The sequence below is a fragment of the Anser cygnoides genome, chromosome 1 (assembly GCF_040182565.1).
Source record: "Anser cygnoides isolate HZ-2024a breed goose chromosome 1, Taihu_goose_T2T_genome, whole genome shotgun sequence".
In the NCBI taxonomy this organism is placed as follows: Eukaryota; Metazoa; Chordata; class Aves; order Anseriformes; family Anatidae; genus Anser; species Anser cygnoides.
Window position 1 is genome coordinate 135,872,772 of NC_089873.1, and position 17,447 is coordinate 135,890,218.

The 17,447-nt window shown below is 38.3% G+C and overlaps 1 protein-coding gene across 10 annotated transcripts in view; it reads left to right on the plus strand.

Moving 5' to 3' along the window:
• Nucleotides 1-17,447, plus strand: part of NLGN4X (neuroligin 4 X-linked) — a 200,201-nt gene that overhangs the window by 49,484 nt on the left and 133,270 nt on the right. For 9 of the 10 annotated variants that reach the window (XM_066982656.1, XM_066982657.1, XM_066982638.1 and 6 more), the window contains one exon: nt 13,029-13,865. In XM_066982656.1, the coding sequence (XP_066838757.1) occupies nt 13,394-13,865 (472 nt within the window). In that variant the 5' untranslated portion in view covers nt 13,029-13,393. Of the gene's footprint in view, nt 1-7,447; nt 7,768-13,028; nt 13,866-17,447 lie in introns of those variants that run through there. The other variant, XM_066982658.1, reaches the window with a different exon arrangement.

Consider the following 17,447-nt stretch of genomic DNA (forward strand, 5'->3'; position numbering starts at 1 on the left):
CAAACTAGGGTTCATCTGATAAGGAGCTTTTTTTGTGTGTGAAAATTTATTTAAATTCTTAGCTGCACATATATAAAGAAAATATAGAAATAACTCAGAGTTTGTGGTGGTACTAACCTTTTATTTTGGAAATATGAAATATTTAATCAACATTGTCAGAATATGACAACAACACTTAAAATGTTTAATATTACCAATGTAGACCTGATGTACAGAGAGAAAAGAATCTTGGTGACAGAGTTTAGGAAAAATAATTGTTACAAATACATTGAAATAGTTATAAGATTTAAATATACCAGGAAATCAGTGCCAGAGAAATAATGAATGAAGAATACTGTATACTCCAGTGCATATGAGAGACAATAATATTTTTGTCTTATTTTTTTTTAAAAAAAGGTGGTTAACAACTTGCCAAAGTGATAGTTATATCATCCGTTTGAGAATCAGACTTCAAGGAGAGTAGCAGCAAACAAAAGCAAAAATTATATTTGATTTTTCGTTTTCTAGCAATCAGTAAAATTACTGATGAAAACACATATGTACGCGTTCCCACCACTTTAAAAATAAATAATTATATAGAGCATTAAGCAAGTTCTTTAGATGATAGATCTCTCTCTCTCATGCCAAAGAAGGCATTATAGAAGGAATTATTTTGAAGAATAAAAGTGTAAGTCAGATCAGACAGGAATTACTGACATATCTCCAGTATGAGGTAGGATAATCTTCTCCTCTGTCAAACAGATTTAATTGTCTGCCCTGACCTCCATCTGTTCAATTAATTGACTGCATTAGTTTGTGGCAGATATTTTTGGTTGGTATTATGTTTTATTAGTGGGATTTCTTAAGATGATATAATAGTAGCACACAGGAAGCTGTAACTCCTGCCATGTGACAAGGTACATTTTTTTCAATCCTAACCTAAATCAGTTGACCACGGGCAGGAAAAATATATCAGTTCTTCCTAGTCAACTTGGCAGCTGCAAATTGTATTCTCATCTATTGTTTCTTCAATATCATCCCATGTGGGAATGATAAAAAAAAAAAAAAAAACACTTTATAAAATAAATGAAATCAATTACCTTTACAATATAAAAATAAATTCTACATATATATCTTTCTTTATATATTCTACATATGTAAAGAGAATAAGAGAAGGTAGGAAAAAATGACAAGGGAGAAGAAAAGATCTGTAGGAAAGAATTGTGACTTAGCGAAAAGAACAAACTAATGGAGTGCACTCTGTGAGAAAGGTTTGAGAATTAGACATGGGACTGAGAAGGCCATGTGCAAAAGAGGAAAAAGATGGAAGATATTTTGATAAGAGGACACATTTTGAATCATGACAGACCAGTCTAGGAAAGATCATAGAAGCAATGAATATTCTGTGTTGTAAGGGACCCACTAGGACCATTTAGTCTAAATTCTGGCTCCACATAGAACCACTCAAAAATCAAACCATATGTCTGAGAGTGTTGTGCAAATGCTTCTTGAACTCCAACAGGCTCAGTACCATGACCAGTTCCCTGGGGAGCCTGTTGCAGTGCCTAGTCACCCTTTGTTCTTCAGCTAAGTGAAGAACCTTTTCTTGACATCCTACCTGAACTTCTCTTGTCACATCTTTATATTGTTCCTTCAAGTCCTGTCACTGTCCCCAGAGAGCAGAGATCAGTGCCTTGATCCACTCCCCTTGTGATGAATCCATAGGTCAGATTCTCAGTCTGACTTAAATCAAATGACCTCAGCCGCTCTTCATACGTCTTTCCCTCTAGACCCTTCACCATCTTTGTTGCCTTCCTTTGGATGCTCTCTAATACTTTTATATCCTTCTTAGATTGTGGCACCCAAAACTGCACAGTCCTTGAGGTGAGGCTGCACCAGCACAGAGTAGAGATGGACGAGACAGTGTAGTATAATGTTTTGTCATAATATCATATTGTTAAAAAAATATTTTTCCTCGTTGTTGAATTGTTTCTTAATTATGAAATGTACTAGTGTATCTGCTCACCTTCTGTTCTCTTTTCTCAGCTGTGATCAGAACTTTATACTATCTATGAATCCACAGTACAGCTACTGTGAATATTGCTACGTATATGTGTTTTGTGGTCAAAGAAATCTGTGAAAAATCATATGATTCACTTCTCCATCTGTTTGCAACTTTGACAGTACTCATAGTTTTGCTTTCCTGTGGAAATAGAGTGTGCTAAATAGTATAATGATAATGATGTTTCATATGTCGTGTTAGAAAGTCATTCATAAATAGTACTTACTGTATCAAAAAGATCATTGGAAACAATTCATAAAAGAGTTATATTTTCTATCTGAGAAATATAAGCATAATAACTATAAATTTCTAACATAATTCTATTTTTCCTCAAACCTATCAGTTTTATGTTAGGTGTAGATGGTGAAAATGAACTGATTACCTTGTTCACTGAGATGTGTCTTTGCTTCAGGGAGGATACCATGCAGTAGTTTTGTTGTTGTTGTTGTTGTTGCTTTTCTGAAATAACACACAGGAGGATTTTGGGAGGGAGAGTTAGTACTGAAGGATAAAAAGAATGGAAGGTTATGAGAGAAAATAGCTGAAGGTTAGTCTAAATTCTGTGTACTGAATCTCTTACCAATGGATGCTACATAATTTTTAATTTACCACCAGTAGAACTAGTCAAAGAACAATTCTAAAAATTAGAAACTGAAAGCAGAATATGCTCTTTCTGATTTTATTCATGATAATTTGATTCATGTATGAAAATAACAGGAAAATTACAACTTTTCTTAATACTGTATGTCATGGTCATGGGGATAACTATATATTGGTAAGAGGTAAGAGAAGAAATCATAGTTCTGTATTTCAGCTGTACTTGTACTCCTTACACATAACCATCAGAATGTTTTTATGGTGGCTGGGTTCAACATGTTTTTAATGTCAAATACTTATGTTACAGTAAGAGGAGTTGCTGCCTGAAGTGTATGCTTCTGTTTATGACAGAATATCTAAATTTTTCACATCTGAGTGAGAAGAACATGAGCTTCACCGATGAGCTTAGTTTAGAGGAGGTATATTCTCATTGTGGTAGGCAAAGATGGAACCTTTCCAGTAATGGGAGTGGCAAGGTGAGCAAGGAGGAGAAATGTCAATTTCAACATTCTCTGATCATGCCTGGGCATTGGCTGAAAAGTAACGCTGTGCCTGGAAGTTTGCTAACAACCACACAGAACGAATGCTTTGGTAGGACAGTGCTGTAGCCCATGTTCTAGCCCCGTTTAGTTTGCTGCTTACACCTAAATTCCAGTGCTACTGCAGTGGTCTGAGAACAAAGATCTATATCCTTAACCGGACTTCCCTATGTTAATATCATGCTTAATTTTTAGGGGTCCAAATTACAAAATAGAATTCAAGTTCTTAAGTCAACTAATGAGAAGATCACACTTCATTGTGAATTCAGCATAAGCAGGACATTAAGCAGATTATATGTCATAGACTTTCTTTTGCGTGGATTCTTAAGCTCATTGTTTGATGGAGAGAGTGGAAGGCAGCAGACAGCATAGGAACGGTTGTCTTGCTCTTGTCTCCTAGATCTAGTGATTCTGGTGACCCCATCCTGTATAACACTCTGTGGAGACTTGAACTGCTGAGGTAAGCTGTCTCTCCTCTTAAAGATAAGAGGCTCAACCCAGCATTTGCCAGAAGAAAGACGACTAAGTTAGAAAGAAAGCAGCACAGGAACAGAAGTTGGAAGACATTCTTCCCATCTGTTTGTGAATTTGTCTACTTTCTAGCAAATATAAAATTTAAGGGGAAGAGTAAGTGAGAAAAAGTGATGATGTGATAGCACTGTAAAAATAATCCTGAGTCCCAATTTCATTTTCAGAGTGCTTCATGAAATGACTCTACCACAAATGGTATTAAGGCTTGCTTGAAAGAGAGAATATCTATCTCGTGGAGTTTCAGCTTTATGAGGCTGCAAAGTCATAGCTTTCTCATAGTTCAAAGGTGAAATTCCCAGGGTAAAAGTCTTTGAATTTAGGATTAAAAAGGCTGCACATAGTCTTCACAACCATCCCAGCCTTATTTGAAATCTAATGCTTGTAACACTAAAGTTGGGAGGTGTGGGTTTAAACTTCTTCAGGTTAATGAGGGTAGTCACTCAACTCTCCCATTTCTAAGATGAGCACATAATTATGACATTATCATATAAATGAAGACAGTATTACCACCTGGTAACTGAACTAGGTAATACAATGAAAATATCATGCCTGTGTCTCCCGTATATTTCAGTTTTATGAATGTGTGTAATAGAGCATCAACTATTTTTCTGCTGTATAATGTATTAGGGTAGAGAGAGCTATGTGTTCAGCCAGATTAAATTGCTTTTCTCACCCTGTTTTTGGTAATTATAATACTTGTAATGTTTCTTCTTCCTGGACTGGAATGCCACTAGGAAGATATCAAATTCTAATCATTAAATAGTCTCAAGAGATCAAATTGCCTAACAATTGGTCTCAGTCCCTTTCTCAATTAGTCCAACATGGGTTTTAGATTCTTGCATCCTTGAAAAGGACACACATGTAGGCTTAATGGAGAAGACAGAAAGCGCCCTGATTCATAGGTAGACCAAAAAAAAATAAAAAAAAGATTCCCTCAGGAATTTTCCCTTTTAGTCATTTGACCTTACTTACTGGAGAGAAGTCAGACCCATTCAGGAATGTTTATTTTCTGTGTCTTGAAGTGGTAGTAGGTGATGATCTTTGATATATGTGAGGTTTTATTTGAATTATAAAGGTTAATTCTACAAACCTAAGAAATGCATAAAATAATGATTTTTGTATGAACCTCTTTCATTTTTATTTATTTTTTTTATATCCATAATTCTAAATTTTACTGAAGGCATAAGAAATTTTACTCTACAGGAGATTTTTTCAATAAAGAAACTCAGAGCTGAACATCCTCTTTCAGATCATGACCTTTTCTTTTGGAGTAAGACATCTGAATTTCCTAAAACAGAGGTGGCAAAAAGAAATAGAGAGACCCATAGGGCACAACATTTCTTTTACAAGGTCATAACAGAAGTAAGAGCTGGAAAATAAGTCAGCAGCCATGCTAGACTGTACTGATTATATTTTTGTACATTTCCCTGAATATATATACTTGAGGAATAATATTTTCTTAGACTTTGTAATCATAATTAGACAAAGACTAACAAATAAATTAAATGTACGTTGTGATCAATGCCTATGGTCATATTTCAAGCATTGGACTCCTGAACAAAAAAGACTTAGTACCCTGTCACACTGCCTTGCAATAACGTTTCATGTTGTTATATATTTTTTCATGACTATGTATTTTTTATGACTTCTCTTAAATTCTAGCTTCAAGCATTTGAATAGCTAGTGTCAATTCAGTCATAAGAAGCTTAAATTCATGTCATGAATAGTCAAATTTTGACCTGAATAAAACACACATGGAATTTTGGCATAATTAGTAACTTAAAGAGTTTAAACAGTTTATACCTTGTATTTTTTTTCAATGTGTTGAAACGATCTTTTTTTGTCACTCCATTGGTGTAATTGATGATTCATTTATTTGCAATCTTTACCAACTTATTTCAAGAAGCAGATAAAATCATGAGAATCGCCTACCCATTAAAATTTCTCCATGCTTGTGTGTAATAGCACTTAAAAATACAGTATAAATATCAATGGAAGAAGTCAAACTGTCTTAACTGGACATGTCCTGTTAGCTTTGGGTCCTCCTGGGTACAATAGTTTTTATCATTTTACATACAGGGAAAAAATAAGGAAAGACCATATCTGTGATTGTTCAACAACAGCTTTTTATAACTAAATCCAAATGCCTATTTTTTTTTGTATCACTACTGTTATTATTATTTTGTGTCACTAAATTTTTAAATCCGCAAAAGACTATTAATTGTGAATTAATGAGGGATGCATTAGAATGCGTTGTAAAAGTCAAATGACAGTATTGTGAATTACTAAAAAGCCCCTCCAATCCCTATTATCTGATGAACTTCTGTGACTGAACAGCAGTCTAATCACACTGACATATAGCTTGGTTGATCCATTAATAAGTGTAGATATGTTGTTCAAAATTCTTCAATTGATTTCAGCAATTTCTTGTCCATACTGAGGTTTATAACACTGAGTTAGGGTTATTGTAAAGTCTGGAATTTATTTATTTATTTATTTATTTATTTATTTATTTATTGGCAGTATTTGTGATGTAACAAGTGAATAATTACAATATTCTCCTGGTTCTCAGCAATTAACATAGTAAGTGCATCACTAAAGTCTATTCTTATCTAGTTCATCACAAATATATGTCTAAGATGCATAATTTTCTGTCACCCAATTACACTTCTTTCCAGTCAGAGGTAGGCCCAGAAATGGTATTTGCTTTTATTCCATGCAGTAATTAACAAGGGAAAAAATGATCACACATTTGAAAAGAAAGTCACCATGTTATCAGTATGGGATGAAAGGAAACATGCTTTTACTGCAACCCACCACTCATTTCACTAGCACCTAGTTTGGAAGTGATGTCTTCAAAAGTCCCAGCAGCTATTACCATTAGTAAATAAAGAAGATAAGTTACATTTCTTCCTGTAGACTCAGCATGTAAAGGTGTATTAAATAGTTGACTGGATGAATATAGATATGCATCTAACTTTTTGTCATAATATCTAAGACATTCTTACATGCATACATTTTTCTACTTAAGATTAATCTAATGGCAATTTCTGATTATCTGTTTACCTCCTCCAAAAATTTTAAGGATGTACATAGCAACATCAGCTAGTTCATGAACAGCTGGAATATCTTCTCCCTTATGTCTTGATATTTTTACAGATTTTTTTTCCATGTGTCGTTCTATGTGTTTAAATGTGTATGTGTGAAATTGACTGGGTGAAAATGGCAATTTCCCTAGTTAAATTAAATCTTTGCACTGGTTGGCAAAGGCTGTGGGTCAGGCTGTTATGGATCAGACTGTGGGGTTGAGATAACTAGTTATATTATTTGTCTTAGCCAGCAGTGTGTTTCTTTATGCATTCAATATCCTTAAAATCAAAATTTCTCATTCATTTCCGATTCATGCATGCAATGAATCAGAAACACAAACATTATTTGATCGGCTCCGGGGCAGACACGTTCTGCAACGGAGCAGGGGATTGAGGTGGGCAGGGTTTTTTTTCCAGCATTGAGGCCACTCAAGGCAGCCGAGGAAGCCACCAGGACCCGCCAGGGCCTGGCAGCCCTCACAAGGGAGGCTGACAAGGCATGGGTGGAGCCAGCAGCGCCCCCTCCTTGGCCGTAAAAAGACAGCCCCTAGGGACTGCAAGGGACCAGGAGAGCTGTGGACAGGACGGGCAAACAGGGCATGGCGTGGCAGTCAGGGCGGGGCGCGGCAGTGCACACCGCAGGGTGAGCAGGGAGAGCAGGGTGCCTCACTGCTGTTTTCCAACGGTCTTTTCCAACAGTGGTTGTAACCTGCTCGTGAAGAGCCCATCCATGGTATCCACCTGGCAGAAAGCCATGGCCTCCACATCTCTTGCGGCCTCTCCAGCCACAGTCACCGATGTGGCTACCCAGACAGAGGTCTCGGAGAAACACATGGTCGTCCAGGTCTTGGGCTGCAGGGTGTGCCCGAGTCTTCTGTCGGTGTCTGACAGCAGCAGCAGTGGGTGTGCCTGTGGGAGGTGTGCCCAGCTTGAAGAATTGCTCAGCCTGGTGGGGAAGCTTCATGAGGAGGTGAGTAGGCTGAGGAACATCAGGGAGTCAGAGAGGGAAATTGACTGGTGGAAGCATACTCTACCCACCCTGAGACAGACTCATGAGCCTGCCACAACACAAGTAACAAAGGTTCCCTTATCCCACCAGGCGGCCACTACACAAAAGACAAAAGTTCCCCCATCCTGCCAGGCAGTAGGAGGGGGCCAAGATCAAGGTGCGGAATGGAAGCAAGTTTCTGCTCGGGGTGGTAGGCGAGCCCTCTCTCTGCCGACCTCACCTTCCCCTCTACCCTTACGTAACAGGTATGAGGCTCTAGAACATGACAGTAAAAACGATACAGATGAAAGCCCATCCCAGTTGGAAGGAGTGCCTAAGGCAAGGCAACCCCCCCCTCCCCCCCACCCTCCCATCACTACATCTTCTATGAAGAAAGAAAGAAGTGTTATCGTCATGGGGGACTCCCTTCTGAAAGGGACAGAGGGCCCAATTTGCCAACCAGACCCAACCCACAAGGAAGTCTGCTGCCTCCCTGGGGCTTGGGTAAGAGACATTGCCAGGAAAGTCACTCACCTGGTACAGCCCTCTGACTACTACCTGCTACTGGTTTTTCAGGCTGGTAATGATGAAGTAGCAAGGAAAAGTCGGAGAGCAATCAAAAGGGACTTTAGGGCTTGGGAGCATCTGGTTAAAGGATCAGCGGCACAGGTCGTGTTTCCCTCTGTCCTTCTGATAGGAGGGATCAGTGTTGAGAGGCAGTCGGCTCATCAATACATGGCTCTGAGACTGGTGAAACTGGCAGAACTTTGTGTTTTTTTGATCAAGGGAAGGTCTACGCAACACCAGGCCTGTTGGCACCAGATGGGATGCACCTCTCTCAGAGGGGGAAAAGGATTTTTGCCCAGGAGTTAGCGGGGCTGACAGATAGGGCTTTAAACTAAAGTCAAAGGGTGAAAGGGATAAAACCAGGCCCACCAGTGATAAGCTAAGGGATGGCATGCTAGAATCAGAGGGACTGTGTGCTACTGAGATCCTTTGGTCTGCTCCACAAGGTGCTATGTAGAATGAGGCACATTTGAAGTGCTTCTACACAAACGCACGCAGTATGAGGAATAAACTAGATGAGTTAAAAGTCTTGGCCCAGTCCCAGAGCTACAACATCATTGGCATAAGCGAATCCTGGTGGGATGAGTCCTGTGACTGGTGTGTTGCAATAGACGGTTACAGGCTCCTCAGAAGGGACAGGCAGGGCAGGCAAGGCAGTGGGGTGGTGATGTACGTGAAGGAGGGGCGATGTCAAAGTTGAGAGCCTCTGGGTAAGGATTAAGGGATGAACAAAGAGGATGTTGTTGTGGGAGTCTAATACAGACCACCCGGCCAGGATGATGACACCAATGAATTATTCTCTGAGGAACTAAGATACCTTGAGATCAACTGCCCTTGTCCTTATGGGGGACTTCAACTTGTCAGACATCAACTGGGATTACCATACGGCTGACATGAGCAGGTCCACAAGGTTCCTAAAGTTCCAATGATAACTTCCTGGTGCAGGTGCTAAGGGAGCCAACTAGGAAAGGTGCCCTCCTAGATCTGTTGCTGGAGAACGGAGAGGGTCTTGTGGGAGACGTGGCAATTGGCGGCCATCTCAGTCATAGTGACCATGAAGTGGTTGAGTTTAAAATTTTTGGTGACAGGAGGAAAACTGCCACCAAAACTTCAGCCCTGATATGGGGAGAGCAGACTTCAGGCTGCTCAGGGATCTAGTTAGCAAGGTCCACTGGGAAACTGCTTTTGAAGGTTTTGGCATCCATCAGTGCTGGTCAGTCTTTAAGCACTGCCTCCTAAAAGCACAGGATCAGGCAATTCCAAAATATCGGAAGTCAAGCAGGCAGGGCGGAAGGCTGGCCTGGCTGACCAAGGAACTTCTGCTGGAGCTTAAGCAGAAAAAGAAAGTGTATGGCTGCTGGAAGCAGGGTCAGGCAATGTGGAAGGAATACAGGGACGCCATTCATGTTTGTAGGGAGAAAATTTGTGCGGCCAAAGCCCAATTGGAGTTGAAGCTGACCGGGTCTGTGCGAGACAATAAAAAGTGTTGGTTTTTTTTTTGTTTGTTTGTTTATTTTTTTGTTTTTTAAATATGTGAACAGAAAAAGGAGGACCAAATAAAATATAGGTCTGCTTCTTGATGGGGAAGGTCACCTCACAGACAAAGACATAGGCAAAACAGAGACGTTTAATGCCTTCTTTGCCTATATCTTCAATGGTGATCGTGGGCTTTGGGACCCAGGGTTCCCTGAGCTGGAGGACTGTGATGGTGGGAATGATAAACTCCCAACTGACCCTGAAAGTGTGCGGGATTTGCTGCTCCACCTGGATCCACACAAGTCCATGGGTCTGGATGGGATTCATCCCAGGGTGCTTAAAGAGCTGGCTGACGTCATTGCAGGACCTCTCTCAATTATTTTTCAATGGTCTTGGGAATCTGGAAAGGTCCCAGTAGACTGGAAGCTGGCAAATGTTGTGCCAATTTTCAAGAAGGGTAAGAAAGAAGACCCTAGCAATTACAGGCCTGTCATTCTCACGTCAGTGCCTGGTAAAATTATGGAGAAGATTATTCTTGAAGTTATTGAAGCACCCCTGGGGGCAACGCAGTCATTGGTCCCAGACAAAATGGGTTCACAAGGAGTAGGTCCTGTTTTGCTAACTTGATTTCCTTTTATGAGAAGATATTCATCTAGTCGATCAAGGGAAACCAGCTGACATAATCTTTTTGGATTTCAGTAAAGCTTTTGACAGTTTCCCATAGGATCCTACTGGAAAAAGTATCCAGCATACAGCTAAACAAAAACACCACATGATGGGTGAACAGTTGGCTGATGGACAGGGCTCAAAGGGTTGTGGTAAATGGGGCTGCATCAGGCTGGCGGACGGTCCCTAGCGGGGTCCCCCGGGGCTCCATTTTAGGGCCAGTCCTCTTCAATGTTTTTATAAATGATTTGGATGTAGGACTAGAAGGCGTTTTGAGAATATTTGTTGATGATACTAAACTTAGAGGAGCTGTTGACTCTGTTGAGGGTGGAAAGACCTTGCAGAGAGATCTGGACAGATGGGAGAGCTGGGCAATCACCAACTGCATTAAGTTTAACAAGAGGAAGTGCCGGGTCCTGCACCTGGGACGGGGCAACCCTGGCTATACGTACAGACTGGGTGATGAGACACTGGAGAGCAGCCCAGCAGAGAGGGACCTGGGCATTGTGGTTGATAGCAAGACGAATGTGAGCCAGCAGTGTGCCCTGGCAGCCAGGAGGGCCAACCATATCCTGGGATGCATCAAGCACGGAATTGCTAGTCTGTTGAGGGAAGTGATTGTCCCGCTCTACTCTGCGCTGGTGCGGCTTCACCTCGAGTACCGTGTGCAGTTCTAGGCACCACAGTACAGAAAGGATGTGAAACTGTTGGAGGGTGTCCAGAGAAGGGCTACAAAGATGGTCAAGGGCCTAGAGGGGAAGATATATGAGGAGCAGCTGAGGTCATTTGGTCTCTTCAGCCTTTAAGAGAGAAGGCTGAGGGGAGACCTCACCGCAGTCTACAGCTTCCTCATGAGGGGGAGTGGAGGGGCAGGCGCCGACCTATTCTCTTTAGTGACCAGTGATAGGACCTGCGGGAATGGTGTCAAGCTGTGACAGGGGAGGTTCAGGCTGGACATCAGGAAGAGATCCTTCACTGAGAGGGTTGTCTTGCACTGGAACAGGCTCCTGAGGGATGTAGTCACAGCACCAAGCCTGTCAGAGTTTAAGAAGCATTTGGATTGTGCACTTAGTCACATGATCTGAATTTTTGGGCAGACCTGTGCGGTGCCAGGAGTTGGACTTGGTGATCCTTTTGGGTCCCTTCCAACTTGGGATATTCTGTGATTCTATGGTTCTATGAAAATTTGATTCACCAGAAATAATATGTACCTGGTATTTTTCTGGTCTCTAGTGTTCAGGTGTTTTACATCGTTTGTGGTACATATGCTCAAATAAAGTCATTAAAGAATGCCAGGGGTTTTGAAAGAATTTAGTTTTTGTTTTTCTTTTGCACAGATGCCTGTCCTTGTCTCAAAGAATCAACATAAATATCTCTGTGTATCTGGTTTTGTTTGTTTGTTTATCTGTTTGTTTAATTTGAAACCACTTTCAGTAACTACTTAACTTGGATTTTTCTGCTTTTGAAAACCGGTTTTCATGAGACAGGTTCCTGACTGAAAATTGAACCTCTTTGTCCACATATATATGGCTTATATGTTAGCTTGTGTTCATCCTATAAAATGTATAGTATCGGTATCAGTTTCCTATAATAAGGATTTTTCAAACTGTGGAATTGCCATCTGTGATTTTAAATTGAAAAATTGATAAAAAGGGAACTCCTCCATTTATTTGTGTAGGGAGAAGAATGTAAGTATTAACAAGTGTTGTATTGTTATTTATGCTTCTTGTAATGATATGTGACTTCTATTTCATTAAAAAATAACATAATTAATTTATGAATTGCCTTCTGTCTAAGAATTTAAAGTAGGAGCATGTAAGAAGGCAAAGTTCCATAGCTGTAACAGTGTAGGTCAAGATCTGATTTTTGAGAGATTGTATTACACATTTATTTTTCAGTTGGAATTGTTCCTTTTTGTCAGAAATTGAACAAAGACAATATGAAAACCAATACCATAGTATCTAATTTTAACTAATTCTACTGTCACATTTGCTTTGAACTAAGATAATTCTATTACATTCATTGGAATGTCTGAATTATGTGGAGGTAAATTGTTTATCATACAGAAGATTATGCATACCTATGAAAAATAATATATAGAAGTCATATAACAACAGAGATTATCCAATGCAGCAAAACGTCTAATGAGCATTTGCTGTGGGAATACAAGTATGGTTAAAAAAGGAGATGTTTATTCAGGGCAGAAAATACCCTGGAGCTAGCAATTAAATGTGGGATAACTTTCCTAAAAGCATTAACATTTGGGCTGTGGTTTGGTTTGAAAGTATATACAGAAGCAGAGTGTTTGGTTTGTTTTATAGCCTTGGACAAGTTTGTGGCTTCAATTTTCAATTTTCTTACCTTGTGTATCTTCAGAAACGCATAGCTAACCAAGGTGGCTAAAGTTCATAAAAGATATGTGGGTCATTCTGTGTAAATAAAGAATGAATTTGATTTATTTGTTTATTTTGTGTAGGTTTATGCCAATAAAACATGTCTGTTGATTTTAACTGTTTTCTTTCTTTTGGCTACAGGCTGACTGAGTGGGCTAGACTTGACTGGAAGGAGTCATTTTGCTGGGGAAATAGAGTAACTGTAGATCTGTCCCCACTCTACTGGCTGGGAAAAGCTGTGTGTTGCCAGGAGTAAGCCAACACTCAAGTCTGGGATGGTCCCTGGGGGCAAACATTCCTTTGTTTCTTCAGATGTTGGAATTTGTCTACAGTCAGTCAACTGAGGCACACATTAGCTTTTGTTTTTTCACTGCCTGAACAAGATTACACTTTTGCCTCACTTCATCTACTTTTGCCTGCTTTTTTATTTTATTATTTTTGTTTTCTTTGACTCCTTTTTCTCCTGGTTGTGGAAGAAAAGAGCACTGCTGATGTTCATTTAAATAATGTCAAAACCAATGGGACTTCTATGGCTGCCTTTGATCTTCACCCCAGTGTGTGTCATGTTGAATTCTAACTTCCTCCTGTGGATAACTGCACTGGCTATAAGATTTACTCTCATTGATGGTCAAGCACAATACCCAGTGGTTACCACGAATTATGGCAAAATACGTGGTTTAAGAACACCTCTGCCCAATGAGATCCTTGGTCCAGTGGAACAGTATCTGGGTGTTCCTTATGCCTCTCCTCCAACTGGAGAAAGGCGATTTCAGCCTCCAGAACCTCCATCATCTTGGACGGGTGTCCGAAATGCCACACAGTTTGCTGCTGTTTGCCCACAGTACCTGGATGAGAGGTCACTGCTCAACGACATGCTGCCAGTCTGGTTTACAGCCAATCTGGATACTGTGGTGACATATGTTCAAGATCAAAATGAAGACTGCCTGTATTTGAATATCTATGTACCCACAGAGGATGGTAAGTACTCTAAGGAACACACTTCAGCTCACTCACCAGTTCCTGCATGAGTTGAGTAGCTAGGTCTTTAAAGCATCTTGCTCAGTTTCCCCCGTGTTTTATCTGTAGAAATGGATCATGTCCCTGAATATTCATCATAAAGAATACTTTGCAGATTGAACATGTTTGCATGAATTCTCCTTCATGTATCAGTGCAACACCACAATTTCATTTGCAGCCAGTGGACAGGGTGTGTAATCTTACTTCTGAACTAGAGCTGAGTATCATACACAGGAGAGGAAAGAGGAACAGGGAAATAAACATTAACTAGAAGTAACTTTGTATTTTTCATTGCATGGATGGTACAAATGCTGCAGCATACTCATTTTAAAGGAGAATTCTCCCCTCTCCCTCTTTTTTTTTATTATTACTTTTTATTATTATTTTATTCTATTTTATTACCTTGGAGCTTATGGTTAACTTTGTTTGATTTTAGTATATGATAGAAAACTGTACAGTGGTTCAGTCTATAGGGGGTTTATTCCAGGATTTTTACATATGAAGCTTTTCAGTCCAACTTGGTTTTCTTCATTCATTACATGTAAAATGGAGTAAAAGTGCTTTTTATTACACAGAGCTGAACAGGTGTCCTTAAATTTTCATGTTTTCTGCATTCCTCTCTCAGGAGGACTACTATAAATCACCTTCATCCACAAAAAGGATGAACACAAATGGCAACACACAACACCTTGAAAGTTTTCATGATCTCGGTCTTAAATATTCTAGTGTTTTGGCATACTAGATATAACTTTTGAGGTGCAAAATGGTATTTCTTCTTACAGAAAACAAGAACTGTTTTCACCAATCCTCAAATGATTATAGTTTATATCCCAAGGAAATAAAAAACTCTTCTGGCAATTATATATAATATTCTGCTAAATGCCAGTTCTTTCAGCCACTTAGAATGTAGTTACTGGTGCATAAAGTGACAGATTTCTCCTAGATATGCAAATCCCTTCAATTCAGCTGAGGGTTTGATTTGCATAACTAAGGCATTGTTATTTCTCAGTAACCATACTCTAAATATGCAAATTTTGTTCTTTATTGTAATCCTTCTGACTTGATTGGCTTCTTTACTCAGAATTTCCAAGCTGTTTGGAAGCTTTAAACATACCACCTTTTTTTCCAGTTCTCATCAACTGAAGCAAAAACCTAAAAGCTAAAAATAAAGGGGTAAGGTTTGGGAATACTGGGAACACTGCAAACAGATACTATCAAGCTGCTTAAATCACAGGACTCTGAAAGACAAGGTGTGTGTAGGCTGCTCTGTATGTGTGTATATGTATGTGTGTTTATGTTCACGCCTGTGTATTTACTAGAAGGAGCCACTTGGTTCTTTCCCTCTTCTAGTTTTATTGCACTGTACCTCACTCCTAGGTTATTCTCAAATATATTTCCCATAATTCTGTATATTATGGATTTCGTCTGCAGCTTTTAATTTGTCACTATGGTAGTTTTGTCCTAAGAAAACATTTCAGGTTAAGAATTTAATTGTTCTCACTCTGCTAACTTCATGTCCTTTTAAAGGCCAATGTCATTACATTCATATATTCTTCTAATCTAGTAAAAATACGTTTCTTCCATTAAATAAAGAAGACAGAAAATTAGAAATGGAAAAAATATTTATATAAATTTCTAGAAGAATATTTTATATCAAGTGGGTAATAATAAAATACTGTGTGCTGACTGACTAACAGCCTATAAAATTCCTTGTATTGTGTGTAATAGCAAATGAGATTTGCTGTTAGCTTATAAATAAAAAGGACTGATAAATTTAATTGCACTCTTGTACACCTTTATGTCCACTTAACTTCTCATCATTTTAGATTTTATTTTATTTACACAAAATAACTTCTTATAATGGGAATCAATTGTCTTTTATATACTGACTCTCTCAGGAAAAAAAAAAAAAAAGAGTATTTAGGTATTTAGTTGAATAAAATGACAGAAAAGATTTGGTGTTGGTAATGAGCTGAAGGCAAGATTGTTCCCGTACAATATGACAAGTGTTTTTAACCAGCTCCAGCAGAGAACACGAAATTTCAAAATGAATATATGGAATACATGATGTTTTAATTGTACGCTGAAATTTTATCACTACTTAATTATAACTCAGTGTAGCTCTTTGGTAAGGAAAATATGCAACCTTCTGTTCATAAAGATGATTAAGGAGAACTGACCTACAAATCACACCTCCTAAGTTACTGTGTCTTCTAACCATAGTAAACATAAATAGCCTTAAATTGTAGTCCATACAATCTGATTAAACACATTAAGCTTCATTATATGAGTCATAGTTGGCAGAAATAAACTATGTTGCTACAGAGAGAGACCGTGAAATTAGTTTTTGAAGCAAAGTCTCAAAGTGAGTGACTTTGAGTTAAATAAACAATTCCAATTCTTTCTCAAGTACAGATTTATGTAGAAAAGCTTTGAAACTGTTCTATGTCTGCAATAAAAGGTGAATGGAATCATCCCAACCTAGTTAATGTTCTGACTATGAAACTTAATCTGAATCATTTTATGCCTTAAAAAAAAAAAAAAAAAGAAAGAAAGAAAAAGACAAAAAACACCTTCAGTGAAAAGAATTGATGAACAACTCTAATGAATTAACTACGGCCACATGCAGTGCTTGCTTCAAACCAGTTCTAGGGAATTAATAACCAAATTGCAGCTCTTTTTTTTTTTTTTTTTTTTTCCCCATAACATGACCTGTTTCTCATTGTTTCTGTGGTTTGGGCAAAAGGAACCAAATTTTGGTCATGTGCTTTGAATAATGAGCTGAAGAATAAACACACACATTAATTCATCTGATTTCAGAATAATTTCACTAGAATTCTGCCAGTATAAACTAATGGAAACAAGAGTAAAACCCAGGCCCTTTAACTGGATAGATAAGATTTATATATTTGAATCTTATATTTTATATTTTGTTTTATATATTTATTTATGTTTTATTATATATACTAAATGCTCATGATTCAGTTTAAAGAAACACATTGAAATTAAACAACACAAAATTCAATAGTTCCTTAAAATACCTGGAGCATCTAGGTAAAGGAATTAAAATGTCCATTAAACATTTTATATCTGCAATAGTCATTGACTTTTTTTTTTTCCTGACCCATAAGTTCTGGATTTCAACATCAAATGGCAGTGGCTGAAAAACTTGTCAGAATTTTCTATATTAAAATATTCCTAAAAAAAAACAAAAAGGGTCCTTGTTTTTAGATTTGTTTTTTCTGTTTTAAGCAAAAATATTATTTATGGTAAAAATTAAAGCACATACCTAACAGAATGTTATGCAAATTATGTCCATGTAGACTTTTATTCTTTTGCTGATATTCACTGGAGAAATTGTTTGTACTGACACTTTCTGTAGAGTAACATTTATATTTCAGTAGGTAGAGTATTTTGGTGTTTGATTTTTTTTTCCTTTGACTTTGGAAGAGTTTTGCTACCACTCTAATCCATCAAGATATATTTGTTTTCTCATAATAAGTATAAACAATAAATAATATTTCTCATAATAAGTATAAACAA